At 66.1% G+C, this 16,936-nt stretch overlaps 3 protein-coding genes across 3 annotated transcripts; 2 read left to right on the top strand and 1 right to left on the bottom strand.

The window, feature by feature from the left end:
- Positions 1–82: 82 nt before the first annotated feature.
- On the top strand, positions 83–2,070 carry CHLNCDRAFT_140806 (hypothetical protein; the record flags this gene model as incomplete). The annotated part of the gene is made up of 6 exons (XM_005850650.1): positions 83–91; positions 426–526; positions 716–838; positions 1,191–1,394; positions 1,591–1,676; positions 1,847–2,070. 6 exons carry the CDS (start codon positions 83–85, stop codon positions 2,068–2,070), a joined length of 747 nt encoding a protein of 248 aa, XP_005850712.1.
- A 4,357-nt stretch (positions 2,071–6,427) lies between these two features.
- CHLNCDRAFT_19514 (hypothetical protein) lies at positions 6,428–8,737 on the bottom strand (the record flags this gene model as incomplete). Its single annotated transcript, XM_005850929.1, has 8 exons — positions 6,428–6,524; positions 6,640–6,739; positions 6,914–7,118; positions 7,289–7,368; positions 7,587–7,689; positions 7,928–8,015; positions 8,189–8,374; positions 8,616–8,737. 8 exons carry the CDS (start codon positions 8,735–8,737, stop codon positions 6,428–6,430), a joined length of 981 nt encoding a protein of 326 aa, XP_005850991.1.
- A 649-nt stretch (positions 8,738–9,386) lies between these two features.
- Positions 9,387–11,750, top strand: CHLNCDRAFT_10145 (hypothetical protein; the record flags this gene model as incomplete). Its single annotated transcript, XM_005850651.1, has 6 exons — positions 9,387–9,531; positions 9,676–9,773; positions 9,884–10,009; positions 10,267–10,390; positions 10,566–10,693; positions 11,385–11,750. Coding segments are annotated over 6 exons (987 nt in total), but the record flags the coding sequence as incomplete, so codon positions are not given.
- Between the last annotated feature and the right edge of the window lie 5,186 nt (positions 11,751–16,936).

Below are 16,936 nucleotides of genomic sequence, written 5' to 3' on the forward strand. Positions count from 1 at the left end.
CCCCGTCTCGGCAGGCGCGCCGACTGCTGCATTTGGCTGCCTCTCTGCCTGGCGCCTCAGCAACAGGAGGCGAGCGCCAGGAATGCCTGGTGTAGGGTTCGCTCACCGGCTGGCACTGTGCGCCTTCACAGAAGGTCGCTGGGTGAAGCAGCACGTTATGTTGTTTGATTCGCCTCGAAATAGTGTGTGAGAAGCGCAGGGGTCGCTCAAATACTCCCGGGAGCTCACCAGGCCTACAGAGGTCTAGAAACCCCTAGCCACTTCTGGCGCTTACTGGACGCGAGCTGCCTATTCTCGAATGCATTGCATGTGCACGTGCAGCGCCGCGCGGCCCGCTTCCATTCTCCGTCTGCTGTGCCCTGCTGGCCGCCCCGTCACCGCCGCCGCTCCTTCTGGCCTGCCGCTCCCCGCATCCGTGCTTGCAGCTGGAAGCGGTGGTGGCGCGCCTGCTGTGGCTCACCCGCCAGGACCCCACCAACCGCGTACTTGTCTTCTCCACCTGGAAAGATGTGTTGGATGTTGTGTCGTGAGTGTCCGCCTGCTCAGCGTGGAGAGCACAGCTAGTCTCCCACGCCCTGCCTGCTGTCCGATGCATGTTTCGATTGTGGTGCGCTGCTCACAGAGGCCTGGCTGCAATGGATGCATTTGCCTGACACCTTCCCCTGCTCGCGGTGTTCCCCACCCGCCACCCTCCTGACCCTCCCATGCCGTGCAGCCACGCGCTGGGCGCCAACGGCCTGCCCCACCTCTATCCCAAGTCGGGCAAGAAGTTTGAGGCCGCCGTAGCCGACTTCCGCAGCGGGCACCAGGCGGCCATGGCCGCAGCCGCAGAGCCCGGGTGCGGCCCAGTCTTGCTGCCCTCTCCGCCAGGCAGCCTGGTGTTGGGCCCGCGCAGCACTGGCACGGCTGCCCTCTCCGCCAGGCAGCCTGGTGTTGGCCGCGCGCAGCACTGACACGGCTGCCCTCTCCGCCAGGCAGCCTGGTGTTGGCCGCGCGCAGCACTGACACGGCTGCCTGTCGAGGGCTCTGGCAGCCTGTGTAGCGGAGCTCTGCCTCACCCCAGCGCGCCGCAGGAGCAGCCTGGCCTGGCTGGCGGGTGCCTGTTGCTGCCCCAGCCAATGCTTCATCGGCTGACGGCCCCTCTGCCTGCTTGCCTCCCTGCCCTCTCCCCACGCGGCCGCTGCTTGCAGGCCCAGCAAGCGCCCCGCGCGAGCGCCCCAGCAGCGCCAGCCGCAGGTGCTGCTGCTGCTGGTGAAGCAGGGCGCCAATGGGCTGAACCTCACTGAGGCTCAGCACGTGGTGCTGGTGGAGCCTCAGCTGGATCCCGCGGTGGAGGCGCAGGCGGTGGGCAGGGTGGACCGCATCGGCCAGCTGCGCGCCACGCACGTGCACAGGTGCGTGGGCGTGCGAGCGGCGGGAGAAGTGGAGCGGGCACACTAGCATGCATGCATGCCGTGCAGCTGCTGCCTCGGCCTGGCATGCGTGCAGCCTCGCGGGCAGACAGGTCTGGCGCCTTATCCAGCGGCTGATGCTGCCTCGCCCTGGACTTCCCACATTTCTGCACACATGCGAGGCACTGCCCTGCTGCAGGTTTGTGGTGGAGAAGACGGTGGAGGAGAATGTGCACCGGCTGTGCCAGCGTCGCGCAGCAGCCATGGACCTCTCGGCGGCCTCGGGTGCGCCCGGCGCCGCGGATCCCGGGACAGATGCCGGGTGCTGTCCGGTGTTGCCTGCTTGCGGTGCTGCTTGTGTCACCGCCACAGTGAGCGCCCGCTTGGCTGGCTGCCGCCTGGCTGCCTGCTATGATTGTGCCTGAGCGCGTGCTGGTGCCGGCTGTGGCGTGCAGTGAAGCATGCCAGCGGGGGCAAGGAGCATGGCGCGCTGACTGTGCGTGACGTGGCACAGCTGCTGCGCCAGCCCGAGCAGGAGGAAACTGAGGAGGTTGAGGACGGAGGAGGCCAGGAGAGAGGCAGCGGGGAGGCTGGTGGCGCGCTGGTCAGCCCCGGGCAGCGTGCGGCGGCGGCGGCGGCGGCACGCTCGGCCGCTGCTGCCGCACCTGCTGCCGCCTGAGTACCCACGCTGCTTATGCCCTGATCCTGCTGGCTGGACCACAGTAAACAAGGGCAGGGTGTAACATCAGGTATGACACTGAGGTGACAAAACAAACAGTGGAAGAAAACGCGTAAGCTAGAAATCAAATTCTGCTCTGCTCTATCGATCCCATCTACGCGAGCTCAGTGCAGGGCTCGCACTATCGCTGATGCTGCGCGCCTGCTATGCCAGCTGGATGCACAGCAAGATGACAGCCGACTGGGGCACAGTGCCAGCGTGACCTGCTTGGAGGCAGCAGGTGCCGCAGCAGCGGCTGTGCATGCCGTCGCGTCACACTGCCTGGGGCGGACGAGCGCGTCGCTGTCCTCGTCGCCCCCCCCCTGGCCTCCTCTGTCCTAGAGCTCCTCAGCCTGCTAGGGCTGCTCGCACCCAACTGGCTACCTAACCGACGAAGACAGTCACCAGCGCCAGCCCAGCAGCCGCTGCACGTCCGTCTGATGCTGCTCAAGATGCCACTTGAAGAGGATAGGGCACGCTGCACACCATGTGGCAGTTCAGATCTGATTGAAACGAGGTGTCTCAGTGCAACCTGCCTCATTGCGTCTCTGCCTCCAGCTGCGATGCAGCTTCAGCGACACCAGCGCACCGCCCAACTGGATCCTCCCTGACACCTGCCATCTGCGCACCTAGGCCCGCGAGCCACATGAAGCGGTACCGCATGATGCGCTTGCCACGGGGACGCCGGCGAAAGGGAGACACGGCGCCACCAATGGGCACCTGCAGCCTGCCTGCGTGGGCGGGGGGTGGGTGCACATTGGAGCGGTGTGTGACAGGGACGGGGGTGGTTGCGTGCGAGGGTTGTGGGCGCAAGCATGAAGCTGCGTGGTTGGCTGGCCCGCCACATGCCCTGCCCCTGCCCCGGTAGCGGCAGATGCGCATCTGCACCGACAAGGATGCACCCATCCCAGGTCGGGGCTGGCCCTTCCCTTGCCTCACCCAGCAGCGTCACCAGGTAACTGTGGGCTCGCCACTCCAGGAAGATGGCTGCCAGGCCAGGGTAAAAACTGGTGGGCAGCAGCACAATGCCCTCCACTGCGCCCAGCGCCGAGTACCCCAGCACATGCACGCCGTGGCAAGCTGACCTGTAGGCCCACAGCTGCCCCACGCGCATGCAGGCGCCGAACGCAGCCGCGGCGAGGCTGACTTGCAGCGCAAGCTTATCGGGCCAGCTCCAGGAGCAGATGCAGGCAGTGGCTGCAGAGCAGGCATCAGACGGGACAGGGGTAAGCAAGAAGGGATGCATGCGCACACAACCTCACAACGCTGCCGACAGGCACAATGTGCATCCAGTGGTAAAGCCATCCCTGTGCAGTGCGACTCGTGTGCCCAGGCTAGCCGCTGCAGACTTGCCTGCCAGGATCGGGGGCGCCATATGGAACATTAGGTTGGCAGCGGCAAATCGCACTGCCGAGCCCGCGGCAAGCGCCGTGGCAGCGATGTACAGGGAGATCAACCCCTGAAGTGCCTGCTGCCGCATGGGGGAAGCGGCTGGCATGGCACTCGTGGCCTAGAATGACGGCAGGCAATACAGGCTGACGGCAGAGACACCACCAAGCCACGTCGGAGGACCCCGGATGGCGCCCCCAGCGGTGGCTGCCGCAGGCTGCGGTGCAGGGGCTGGTGCCACAGCATCCGCCTGGTTACCGGTGGGCAGGAACAGCATGGTCGCCGTTGCGGGCACCATGATGAAGCCCACCATGCCAACCCACAGCAGGTGGCGCCAATTCTGCGCCCAGGCCTGGCCCGTGCGCTGCATCCACATGGGAAGTGCCGCCGCTGCAGCCTGCGCTGGGCTGCCACCCGCTCCTGTATGGCCTGCAGGGCTCAAATTTGGGGATGCCACGTCAAGAAATTCATCACAAAGGGCCCAGCTCAGACAAGGCGGCCAGGGCGGCGGTCAAAGTGGGCGGCCCGCGAGGGAGCAGGCAACAAGCTTGCCATCGACCGCTCGTGTGGCTCACAGCATCTTTACCTGGCAACAAGGGGGCGGTTTCCTCGGCATTGGGCTCCACACTTCCGCGCATGATGACCTGCTTTCACGGAGGTTCTTCTACTGCATCACAGGGTCGCGCGCATGGCTGCCTGGTGAGTAACGCAGTTCATGGGACAGGATAGCGCTGTCCCGGGTGTGGAGGGTGGAGATCGGAGGCGGGAGGAGGTTCCCGGCTCATCCTCCCTGAAACAGCTCAACGGCTGTGCGCCAGGCGCCCACCAGGCGCTGACGCGAGTGTAAGCTGTCGCCCTGGAGCCCTCACCAAGCGCAGAGGCGGCGGGGTGAGGCGCGGTTGATGGCGCTGCTCCGAGTTGCCCAAGTACGCCCAAGGCCCTGGCTAGCTGGATTCAATTAGCCACGGGTGGCCGGCGCTGTGTAGGAGCCCGCTGCCCGCAGGAAAGAATCGCCTATGCGCTCCGCCGCCGCCTTTTCCCGCGGTTACCCGCGCCTGCCCCAGCTGCCCGGGGGCCCTTTGGGCACATGGCTTCAGGTTATGCACAGGAGGCTGGAGCTTTTCTGGCTGGGGTGCAGCCAAGTGCGGTGCTGGTGGTGGCTGAAAGGCACCTGCCACTGCAGTCGTGGCGTACGTGGATGTCAGTGCGGCAGAAAGCAGCATGGGAGCCGGGTGCGCCTCCCACCTGCCCACATGCCTTCCCGCCTTCAGTCGCTTGTGCATGCCCACCGCATCGTGCGTGTGCATCTTCTGTTCTCCTTGCACATGCTTCCATAAAAGCTGCGGCAGTCGGTGAAGCTGCGGAATACCAGCACCTCACTTGTTGGCGGCCCAACTCAGGCACGGGCATGACAGAGCACCACCGGCGGCAGCGTCACTGGGCGCCTAAGAACACTGGTTCCAAGGGTCCAGAGGGCAGCAGTGCCTGCGCAAGCGGCCTGGGGCGATAGGCGCAGCAACAAAGTCAATGCGCTGCCAGTGTTGTCTTAACACAATGGGTGCCATGTTAACAGTCTACACAAGGTGGGAGTCTGCCCTTCACAACTCTGCCAGGGCGCTGGCGCCGCCGCTGAGTCACTTGCTGCACAGCAAGGAATGCTCTCCCAGCATCGTCTTACCAGCTGCTGCTCTGCTTATCTTCCATTCCTTGACTGCACACCTCTTGAATGGAGCTCCTGCGCCAGGTTCTTGGCGTGCTGGGTGTGACGCAGCCGGCCGTCACGCCACGAGAACGAGCGATGCGGGCGCGCGCAGCGCTGAATGAAGAGCTCAACAAACCAGCGGGGCAGCGGGATGAGGCGCGGCTGAAGTCCCTTCGCTGGAGGACTTTAGGCTTCGCGCTGCCTACTGCGAGGTGAGTGATAAGGGCGCTGGAAGAGGGACGTCGCAGCACCATGAGGTGACGGCCCTCCATCAGGGTGCCGCCTCTCTCGCCGCCCACTGCCGCCGTCGTGCAGTACGTGGCGAACAGTCTAGAGTGCCGTGCCCTTGAGATTCTGGACAGTGGATGGGAGCCCTGCTGCTTGGGCTGTGGGCCTGCGCGCCAGCGTGCGTCTGCATCGTGCCGAGCAGTGGCGGGCTTCTTTCGAATGAAAGCGGTGGCTTTAAGGGAAAGCCTGTGTGCTCTGGAGGAGGGGCGCCAAAAGCGGCCTATCCCGCTGCCACTCTTTAAGCTGGACCTGCCTGGCCTTCTGCATCTGCCACAGACAACAGACCGCTGCTCTGGCTGCAACGCGTTGCTAGAATGGGTGCGTGGTGCTGAGGGAACATTTGCGGAACAAGGAGGTCTTGTCTGCCTTCTGTGCCGTTACACCTGCTGGTCTACTCACCCCCACTCTCTGCCTGCGCTTGTTGTGTGGCCTGTGCAGGCACACGGGAATGAGCTTGTTGCATTGGATGGAGATGCACAGTTCCGGCAACAGGCTTGCCGACCCCAAGACACCCATGGGTATGCAGCGCCAGCAGCGGCGTCACTCATGGGGTGCCCTTAGCAGCGCAGCAGCACACCATGCAATGAGATCCCTGTGACATGTGCCGCTGCAATCCGACTGGGATTTCAGGGCGCCATCAGCTGGCAAGAGGAGCCACATGAGACAACAGGAGGGCAAGGGGAGCACGCAGGATCAGCTTCCAAAACTTGGCAGTGACCGCAGACTGGCGGACTGCTTCGGCACAACACGTCATCAGGGCACGGAGGAACAGCAGCTGACAGGCTGGCACTCCGCGGGCTTGGAAGCTCAAACGATGGGGGCACAGATGCCTGTCTCACGGTCTCACGCTCGCGTCAACTCGCCGTCTGCCGGCCCAACTCCAAGGTGCCATGCACACAGGGCGCGCCGCAGCCTCTCAGCCACTGCTCACTGCGCTGCTCACTGCGTCTGGATGTTGAGGGATATGTCGAGCGCCGTGACGCTGTGGGTCAGCGCACCGCATGAGATGAAGCGCACCCCGGTCTCTGCAATCACCCTGCAGTCACGAGGGAAGGGCAGCCAGCACACACACATCATCAATCAGCACAGCTCTGAGCGGGGCTCAGCAGGAACATGCCTTGCCTTACGCCACACACCCCCAATGCGCCCACCTGACTGTGTCCAGCGTGACATTCCCAGAGGCCTCTGTCTCCACCTGCCGATCCCCAATCAATTCCACTGCCTCCCGCAGCGTGCTCACATCCAGCCCCGCTGCAGGTGACATCAAGGGGCACCAAGGTCGGTGCAAGCAGCGAAGTGCTGCTGACTTGACACAGCATGCACCTGGGACTCTGTCCACGCATCATTCTCCTGCTTGCCCCCGCTCCACACACACACACACACACACACGCACGGAGGTGCAGGCAACCATCCCCACCCACCCACCTGGCACCCCCACGCTCCTTTTGGTCATGTTATCCAGCATGATCCTCGTGATCATGCTGCCGCTGCCGCTGCCGCTGCTGCAGCTCGCTGCGCCGCCACCGCCGCCGCCCGCTGCATCCAGAATGGCCAGCACCTCCCGCACCTCGTCCAGCGTGCGCGTCTCCACTTCCAGCGGCCGCCGGATGCCCCGGGCCCGCATGAACTCCTGCGCCCAGGAAGCAGGCAGGGTTGCAGGGACGGAGCACGGAAGACCGGCAGTGCGAAGGGACAACCCTGAGGCACAAGATCCCATGCGTGCTATGCATCCCACAGCTGCCCATCCCAATGCAGCCACCAACAAATGCCTCCAGAGCGCCGAAACCCAACGAGCCCCACCTCTGCGCCCCTGACCGCTGCTTCGATGCCGCCAGCCGCAGCAATGTGGTTGTCCTTGATCATCACCATGTCGTACAGGCCTGCAGGTACAGCAGGCGGGAACAGCGGTACGGGATGCAGTACAATGGTGCAGCAATGCAGCACCAGCGAGGGTAGCGGGCAGAGTGTGAGGGGCCCCGTCTGGAGGGCCTGCTCCAGTCGCAAGGCTTGCCAGCACAGGGTGGCAAGGGTGGGGGACCCGCATGGGACCTGTGGTTGAACAGCATAGGGCCCTTCCCACCCCAGCACCGCCACCCACCAATGCGGTGATTCATGCCGCTGCCGATTGAAACTGCCCACTTGTCAAGCAGCCGCAGGCCCGGCACCGTCTTGCGGGTGTCCAGCACGGAGGCTGCAGTGCCCTGCTGGGCAGAAGCGGCGCACGACGCGATTGGGTGGCGTGGCAGCGAGCAGGCTTCCGGCGCGGGGCTGTTGGATGGCAAGGCGTGAGCTGCTGCCAGCACAGCGCGCTGCACCAGCGGCGGCCGGAGCACGACCAGCAGCTGCAGGCAGAGCCTCGCAGAAGCACAGCCGGTGTTGCCTGTTCCAGTGCAGTTGGGCGGGCGGCAAACCACACCAGGCACAAGCAAGCACCTGCACTGCATCAACCATCTGGCGGGTCATCGTGGCGATACCGCTCATGCGCTGAAGAAAGTTGAGTGCCACACGCTCAGCCACAAGAATCGACCTGCGCAAGGACAACAAAAGGAAGGCACTGATACGTTGGCACCCTCAGTGTTCCACCTGCCGCCCGGCTCCACCGGGCGCCCAGCTCCTGCCAGCAAACCGCTGTTGGCGGCAGCCGCTGGCATGCAGCGCCCCGGCACCGGCTCCCAGCAGCGGGCAGCAGCAGCGCCCCACCTGGCGCTGCCGCAAGCTTCGGCAATGGTATCCCCCTGCTGCACCAGCTCCCCATCCTTGCGCAGCCATGTGAGGTGCACCGCAGGGTCTACCCGGGCAAACACAGCATGCGCCACCCAGGACCCTGCCAGCACGCCTGCGGCCTTGGCCAGGAAGGTAGCGCTGGCCTGGGTGCCCTCAGGCACACTGCAGGCAGGAGGGAGCCAGGAGCGAGGCCGGGAGGCGGCGAGGCTGGTCTGTGTGTACCCGCGGCGGCAGCAGGGAGCAGCGGCAGCGGGGAGCACCAGTAGCAGCAGAGCATCCATGGTGAGCGTGCTCGTCATGCAGCAGGCACCGCAGAGAAGCAGCTACATTGGCAGCGGGGGGCCAAAATCTGCGAGCAGGATGGCGGGCGCTGGCACCGCCCAGCAGCACCGGCTTGGCTCACGTAGAAAGGGTGGAGATGTCTCCAAAGTCACCAGCATCTTCTGCCAGCGCCGCATCTATCACAGCATACACATCATACGTGGGGTGCTCCGGCGGGGCCACTGTTGCGCAGGTGGCGGCCATGGCCTGCCTGCACTGGCGGCAGAGGCGGGAGCAGGCGGCGGCCGGCGGGCGAGTCAAGTTGCGGCAGGGGACCCAGTCTGACTTGCACATTGCGATCCTCGACCCAATGTCGATGCATGGATGCGCATCCACAGCCGGGCACACACCAGTCGCTCCGCCACTGCATCCTGCATCCTTGCTGGGACGCCCGGACAGGCTCGTGGGCCGTTGGAAGCATCATGGGAGTGATTGATGCAAATTGAGAGTGCCGATTGGGCTTGTTAGCTCGAAATATGGCCGAAAATAATGTGAAGAAAGCGGCCAGCTCTGCAGACTAAAAAAACGGCCCTCCGACGTGCTGAGCTTACAGATCGACCCTGCTGACCAGCCTTTGGGGCCCTGGGGCACCAACAGCGTTGCCTGCCCACAGTGAGCGGGCCATCACCCCGCCTGGCGTCTTTGGACTGGCGCCTCCTGCTTGCACAGCTGCAAAGGACTCGTGGCAGCGTGGCAGAGCGTGCATCCCCGCCCATCGCACAGCGTTGGTCCAGCGGCCGTGGCCCAGCAGCCTGCTGTCCACTGGGCTGTGCGGTGCTGTTAGCGCCTGCCTGAGGCCCGAATATTGCGGCAGAGCGCGCCAGGCACCACCGCCATGTCGACCGCCGGCGGCCGCATCACGGCGGGCGTGGGCGCGAACCTGATTGGCGTCCACTCTGCTGACCGCAACCAGGAGGCCACTTGCTACGTGGGGAACATCGATCCCCAGGCCAACGAGGAGCTCATTTGGGAGCTGTTTGTGCAGGCCGGCCCCGTGGGTAAGCCTGCGTGCGCAGCTCCCACGCCCTGGCTGCGGTGGGAACATCCAGCGGCTGCCGCCTGGAGCTCCGTCGCCTGCCGGGGTGACCCTGGCGTGCCCTCCCTTCACGCCAACCCTGCTGCTGTGTGCCCCGCCTGTGCAGTGAATGTGTACCTGCCCAAGGACCGCGTCACAAACGAGCACCAGAGCTACGGCTTTGTGGAGTTTCGGTCCGAGGAGGATGCAGACTATGCCATCAAGGTGCGGAGCCCACGCTGGCTGGCTGGCTGGCTGGCGGTGGCGGTGTTTGGGGCAGCGCTGGATTCTCAACCGCACCTGCCCTCTCGTCCCGTGCCGCCGCCTTCCCACAGATCCTCAACATGGTCAAGGTGTACGGCAAGCCGCTGCGCGTCAACAAGGCAGCCCAGGACCGCAACACCGCCGATGTCGGGGCCAACCTGTTCATCGGGGGGCTCGACCCAGAGGTGGACGAGAAGGTGGGCGGCGGCGCACGTGCAGGAGCTTGTACTGTGTGTGTTATGCTCGCGAGCGGGGGCGGTATGGCTGCGCGGGAGGTGGATGGTGTGTGGTGTGGCGGTGTGCGTGTGGAGGCAGCGAGGGTGGGTGTGCCAGGCTGGCCGGGGAGGGGTGCGCCGCTTGGGGCCGCGCTCACGCGCCCGCCCGCCCTGCCCCCCACGACCCTCTCTGCCTGTACCGCACCGTATCGCTCTGTGTACCGCATCCTGTACCGCAGCTGCTGTACGACACCTTCTCCGCCTTTGGCGTCATCGTCAACAACCCCAAGATCATGCGGGACCCAGACACAGGCCTCACCAAGGGCTTTGGCTTCCTCTCCTTTGACTCGTTCGAGGCGTCGGGTGAGCCTGCCGCCCCTCCCCGCCACCCACGCGGCCCCAGCTCGTGCCGACCCTGCAGAGCAGGGTCGGACGCCCGCCCCTGAGAGCCCGCCTGCTTGCTGGGTGGAGCGCCTTGCTGCCGGCCTGCTTCCTGCCTGCTCACTGCATGCCGCGCTTCGCTGCCGCCCTCCCGCAGACGCCGCTCTGGAGGCGATGAATGGGCAGTACCTGATGAACCGCCCCCTCTCCATCTCGTACGCGTTTAAGAAAGATACCAAGGGGGAGCGGCACGGCACGCCCGCAGAGCGGCTGCTGGCGGCGCAGGTGCGGCCGGCTGGCTGGCTGGCTGGCTGGGTGGCTTGGCTGCGGGCGGCGGCCGATGCTCCAGAGGCTCAGGCAGCAGCGGTATCAGCTGCGCTGTGCATGCTGCTTTTGACCATCCTGCTGCGTGTGCCGCTTCCGCTGCCCAACGCTGACCCCCCTGCCCCTGCCGCGCTTTCTGCCCCGCCCTCCCTCCGCCTTCCCCCTGCCGCAGAAGAAGGTCAAGGATAAGCGCACCAGCCGCCCCCACACCATGTTTGCGACGGGCCCGCAGCAGGCGCCTCAGTCGGGGCTGGAGCTGGATGGAGGGCCCTCGGCCGCCATGGGCGCCTCGGGCTTTGCGGCGGGCATGGCCATGCCGCCGCCGCCCATGATGCCGATGATGGGTGTGCCAGGTGGGCTGGGTGGGCCGGGTGGCGGTGTTGCGGGTGGCATGCGTGGTGGTGGCGGTGGCGGCGGCCTGTGGTGGGGAGAGTCTTGTTGTTGGCCGTGGTGGTGGTGGTGGTGGTGGTGCGCGGCTGGTGCACAGATGGTGCTCCAGGCATGTCATCCTGCCTGCTGCCCCGCCTGGCGTGCAGGCATGATGCCGCCCCCCGGAGCCATGGCGCCGCCGCCCTGGGCCATGGGCGCCCCCCCGCAGCACCACGGCGGCATGGGAGGCATGGGCGGCATGGGGGGCATGGGCCCGCCGCAGCACGGCGGCCAGCAGCAGGGCGGGCCGCCGCCGTGGGCGCGCGGGCCGCCGCCGCCGCCCGGCATGGGCGGCCCCCGCCCCATGCACGGCATGGGCATGCCGCCGCCGCCCCCGCCGGGCATGTACGGCCGGGGCCCGCCGCCGCCGCCGGGCATGTTCATGCGCCCGCCGCCGCCGCCTGGCATGTATGGCCACCCGGGCATGGTCGGCCCGCCGGGCATGGGCGGCCCGCCGGGCATGGGTGGCCCGCCGCCGCCGCCACCCATGCAGCCGCAGGCGATGCAGCAGCAGCCGGCTGACGGCGCGCCGCCGCCGCCGCCGCCGCCCTCCGCGACGGCGCAGCAGCAGCCTGATGCGGCGCCGCCGCCTCCGCCGCCGCCCGCGGCCCAATAGAGGGGCTGGACAGCGTAGCTGGCGTGCAGCCAGGCGCCTTGCCGACCATGCGTGCTCCCAAGTTGGCGCACTTGACAACGCGACCCTGCAACAGCTCCGAGCCTGCCGCGGGCAACAGTCGTTAGTGCATTGTGTGCTGTGCCTCTCCCCCTCCGCATCCATACATCAGGCATCTCTCATATCTCTCTCATTGTAATGTAGTTTTCAACAAACTAATGCTCTCGGCTGGTCCTGCTACCATTCCGCACCCGCCTGTGTGGCGGCGGCTGACTTGGGCACATGCGATTAGGAGCTCCTCTCCCTTCGATCTTGTTTCAGGCTCTCAAATCGAGCTGAACTCAAGCCACATTGACCAGGAAAGCGCCTCTCAAAAACTTGGGCAGCATCGCCGGTGTCGGCTGTGGCTGTAGTCGCGCAGACCATCCCGACATGCATGTCGCAGCCTGTTCCACGGCAGCCCGAGGCCCCAGTGCCCATCCATGTGGCGGGGGCATGCGCGCAGCAGACTGCAGAATTTGGGTGGCGCAAGGCGCAAGGAGGGCCGCACTGGCGCAGGTAACGCGGTGTACTGACGGCATGCAGGCTACCAGGGCCACCAAGTGGTCTGCCGTGGCGGCCGCCTGCGCCGCTTGCCCGACCAGCCGCCACTCAATTCCCTTGCTGCCCGTGCCGCATGCAGGGCGTGCTACGGCAGCAGCAGCGCCGGTCGCGGCCGCAGCCGCTTCGTGCAGCGGGCGAGGCGGGCGGGAGCGCAGCTGCGCAGTCGGGCGCGCCGCCGCCGGCCTGGGACCTTGCCCAGCGCATTTCGGGGGATGCTGCCGCCATGCTGATGACTGGAGAGCCTTTCACTGCGGAGCTGATCCTGAGGAAAGGTGAGCGAGCCCCGGTCTGGGATAGCACCTGGACGATTGTGACTCTAGGCTACAGGGCACAGCTGCCAATCAAGGCGGCTGCCCGCCGGTGCTTCTCTCTTTTGTGAAGCTGCCCCCCCTGCTCCTCCGCCTGCGTGCCTGCAGGCCTGGCTGAGATTCAGGAGCAGCACCCGGGGGACCCCTCCCTGGCCCTGCTGCACACGCAGGCAAGCCTGCCCTGCCCGCCTTTTTCCGCCGCCGCCATGGATCTTTCGACTGCGTGCGGCGGTTTGCGCATCTGTCGAGCCCACTCTGTGCCTGCCTGCGCCCGCCTGCCCGTCCACCCTGAGCGCAGCTGTGGAACCTTCAGACCGAGGCGGGGCAGCACGAGCAGGCGCTGGAGCAGGCTCAGGCCGCGTATGACCTGATGCTCAGTGAGCGGCTGCGACAGCTGGCGGGGCGGCTGCGGGCGTGGGGCATGGGAAACGCCTGCTGGGCGCAGGGGCGCGGCAGGCTGGCCGCAAAGGCTGCCTTCGGCTTGCTCCGGGCTTCAACGTGCCGCATGCCGTGCCTCCCTGCCACTCCCGTGCCTGCCTGGCTGCCTGCAGGCTATTTCGGGGAGGAAAGCGCGGATGCCGCCTTTCACGGCATTCGCCTGGGCATCTCTATGATTGGTAATAAACTGAGTTGTTTGATTTCACGATAGTGCTGGCGCCAGCTCAATGGTGGCGCCGGCGGCTTGCTCTCGCACTGGCGCAACGCTTGCCGCCCCGCACCCCAGATGCCGCACCCCCACACGCCCCAACCCCCACCACACCCCGCTGCCCCGCAGCTTCCGGTGGCGACATGGATGCCGCGCAGCAGCTGCTGGTGATGGGCGGCACGTGTGCCCAGCACAACCTGGAGATTTTCTGGGGCAGGCTGCAGGAGCTGGAGGCGGCGGGCAGCCCTGACGCACCGGTGAGCGCCTGAGCTGGTGACGAGGGCCGTGGGACGGGCCAGGTGGCAGTTGTGGTGTCGGCCAGAGGGAGGTTGGGTTGACTAACTAGAGGGTGAAGGGCGTGGGTTGGGGCAGGGCAGGGGCCATCCCATCTGTGTGTGTCCCTGCGGCAGGGCTAGTCCCAGCGCCTGCCTGCCTGCCGCTCCTGGCGCTGCCTGTGCAGGAACTCGCCCTCCAAACCAAGAAGCTGATGGTCGCGCTGGCCGAGTGCAATTTCTATGGCGCGGTGGGCATTGTACGCAAGGCATTGATGAATGGCGATGAGCTGGGTGAGTGCCTTCCTGTCTTGTCCTGGGGCGGGCTGCTTCTCCAGCCGGCGCGGGACGTGCAGGCGCCAGGCCGACGGCTGTGGCTTGACTCGCCATGATGTTGTTTTGGCAAGCCTGCCTGTGGCCCAATGCTACCTAGCCTCACCCGTGCCGTGCCCCCGCCACCTGTCCCGCTGCCGCTGCCGCAGAGCTGCCAATGTCCGACCTGGAGGGCGCATGGCTGGGAGGCGCCAAGCAGATGGCCATGGCGCTGCCGCCAGAGCACCCCATGTTCGCCATTGCTCTGCGTGAGCTGAGCAGGTAGGTAGGATCCACAGGGGAGGCTGGGAGGGCAGACCGTGCATGCGTGCGGCACGGGTGCCGGCAGCAGCCGACACACGTGCGTTGCCTCACCTCAAAGCGCCGCCACTGCTTCTGCTGGTGCCGCAGGCTGATCCCGGATGCTGCAGGGAGGCCGTCGCTGCAAACTGAGCTGCAGGAGGTGCAGGTGAAGCTGACAGACATGCTCTACCTGCTGAAACAGCTGCCAGACAGCATGAAGAACGAGGACGGCACGGCGGCGCTGAGTGCGGAAGCGGAAGCACAGGCGCCCGAGAATGAGTTTCTGCCCTGAGCGCCCCTGCAACTCGCTGGTATTGGCTCGAGCTGCTGTCTAGTTGCATGTTTCGTTAAAAAATCATCTGTCGCAGCCAGCTATTGCCCACGGCAAGCAGCAAGGGGCATTTCGGCGGCGGCGGCGGCGGCGGCGGCGACGACGGTCCTGGACGCTGTTGAGGAGTCCCCCTCAGAGATCGGCAGGTTTGACTCTCATCGCGTGAACACTGCACCCAGATGCGCTGCAGCAGGTCTGCAACCGTGAAGATGGGAGCTAGAGCGGGACGGGTGCCGTTGAGTGGCACTGGCCACCTTATGCGCCACGCCCCTTTATGACGAGACTCCTGACCTGCGCTCGTCCCTTCGTAAATTCGCTTAGGGCGGCCCGTTGAGCACGACGCCTGGTCTTGCACCGGAAGGCGAGGGGCTGCTGGATGCCCACCATGCCGGTGGCTGCTGCCTCCCAAGGCCGAGAGCCAGCGCCCGAGACTGCCGTCGTCCTGCAGACGGCCGCGAAGCTGCAGATGCTCGCAAGGCTGCTGCCGCTCCCTGGGGAGGGCGGCGCTGACGGCGGCGAAGACGCCCCTCAGGTGCATCACCGCCTGTCGCTGGCGCTGCTACTGGTCGCTCAGCTGGAGTACATGAGCCCCCAGGCACTCATCGTGCCCAACTGCAAGCTGCATCTCCGCCTCTCGTCCTACCTGGCCCGCTTGCCGGCGGCATTGTTAGAGAGCGGACCCGCGGCGGCGGCAGCCATCACCAGCCGATCGCCGGCAGCCCGCGTGCTGCTGCTGCATGCAGCCGCCACGCTCTCGGAGCAGCCCCTCAAAGTAGTCAGGGCAGCCTGCAGTGCGGCGGATGTGCTGAGCGACCCGGCGTGCCAGGCAGCTGCCGCACAGCAGCTGGAGCAGCTGGCGGCGCAATCAGCGGCGAGCGCCAGCCCAGCAGGGGGCTCCGCCGTGGCAGGAGCAGCCGCGCGCAGCATCCAGCAGCTGCAGCAGGTGTGCTGGAGGCGGGTGGCAGAGGCCGGAGGCGCGCTGCTGGTGCGGCAGCACAGGCACAGCCGCGTGCTGCAGACCGGCAGCGACAGCACGTTGATGCTCGCGCCCGAGCAGGTTGCAGAATTGGCAGCAGCTGTGGAGCGTGCCTGCAAGGCCCTGGTGCTTCTGGAGTCGTGCAGCCCCAAGAGCCTGCTGGCAGCCGCGGCGGCAGCGGCCAGCCTGCAGCAGGCTGAGCAGGCAGCTGACCTATGCTGGCGGGCGCTGCAGCAGGCGCAGCAGGCGGGGAGCGAGCTCTGGGCTCTCCGCGCCGCCGCCGCCGTGCTGGAGGGCTGTAGCGGCCTGCAGCTGGAGGGCGCCGCGGGGCAGGCGGCCCTGGCCGTGCTGAGGAGCGCGGAGCCTGCTCTGCGGCAGTGCAGGCAGGGGCTGCCGCGGGCGTGGTGGGTGCCGGTGGAGGCAGAAGTGAGGCGCGCTTGGCGCAGAGCCTGCACCGCGGCAGCCCAGCTGCTGCTCCTACAGCAGATGAGCGACAGCGAGGCCCGGCTCGTGCTGGCAGCCTCATTCGTGAAACTCGGTCCCAGCCAGCAGCTGGCAGGCAGCGGCGCCGGCGGCTCTGGCGACACAAGCAAGCCGCCGTCTGCAGGCGTGCAGCAGGAGCAGGAGCAGGAGGAGATGGGGAGCGGCAGCTTAGCCGGCACGCACCATCTGCTGCTGGGCACAGACCTGGCTCAGCAGCTGAGCCACGAGCAGCAAAAGCAGCAGCAGGGACACAGGCAGGAGCATCAGGATGAGGAGCAGAAAGGATGTGCCCTGGCCCCGCGGCAGAGCTGGGAACAGGAGCTGATCAGGTATGCACCTGCTGTGCGTTTCTGCATATCTACCTTGTTGGAGGGTGTGATGGGAGGGCTGTGGGGGGTGGGTGGTGTTGTTGATGAGGTGGGAACCACCTGCCTCCCGCGCTGCCTGTGTGCAGCGCTGAGTGCGAGGCGATGCAAGGCTCTAGCAGTCTCGAATGGCCGCTCACGCCTGCCGGCCAAGCCACAGGTGGGCAAGCCGCCCATGCTAGGGGCCTGCTACAGCGACGCACTGCCGCTGAGCCTGTGCGATGTCTGCCCTGCTCTCGCAGTTGCAGACAGCTGGCGAGGTGTCTGCTGCCCAGCTTTCAAAGGCTGTTGATTGCTGCTTCTGCTGCTCGCTACAGATATGATCGTGTGAGATCCCGGCTTTCCTGTCTCCGCAATAAAAGGCGGGCTGCTGGCAAACACGAATGGCGAGTGAGCCTCTATTGCCTCACCCAGAGCTTCTTGTTTTGTTTTGGGCCCAATGAATCAACCCCGTTTTCATCTCCAGAGGATGGTTTTTCCTTGCCACACCAACGGCCGCCTATATCTTTGCAATGATGACTTCCTGTTTATCTGCAACATTTTTTTCATGTTTGTTTTTCGAT

This window comes from Chlorella variabilis, assembly GCF_000147415.1.
Source record: "Chlorella variabilis unplaced genomic scaffold CHLNCscaffold_3, whole genome shotgun sequence".
NCBI classification, from domain to species: Eukaryota; Viridiplantae; Chlorophyta; class Trebouxiophyceae; order Chlorellales; family Chlorellaceae; genus Chlorella; species Chlorella variabilis.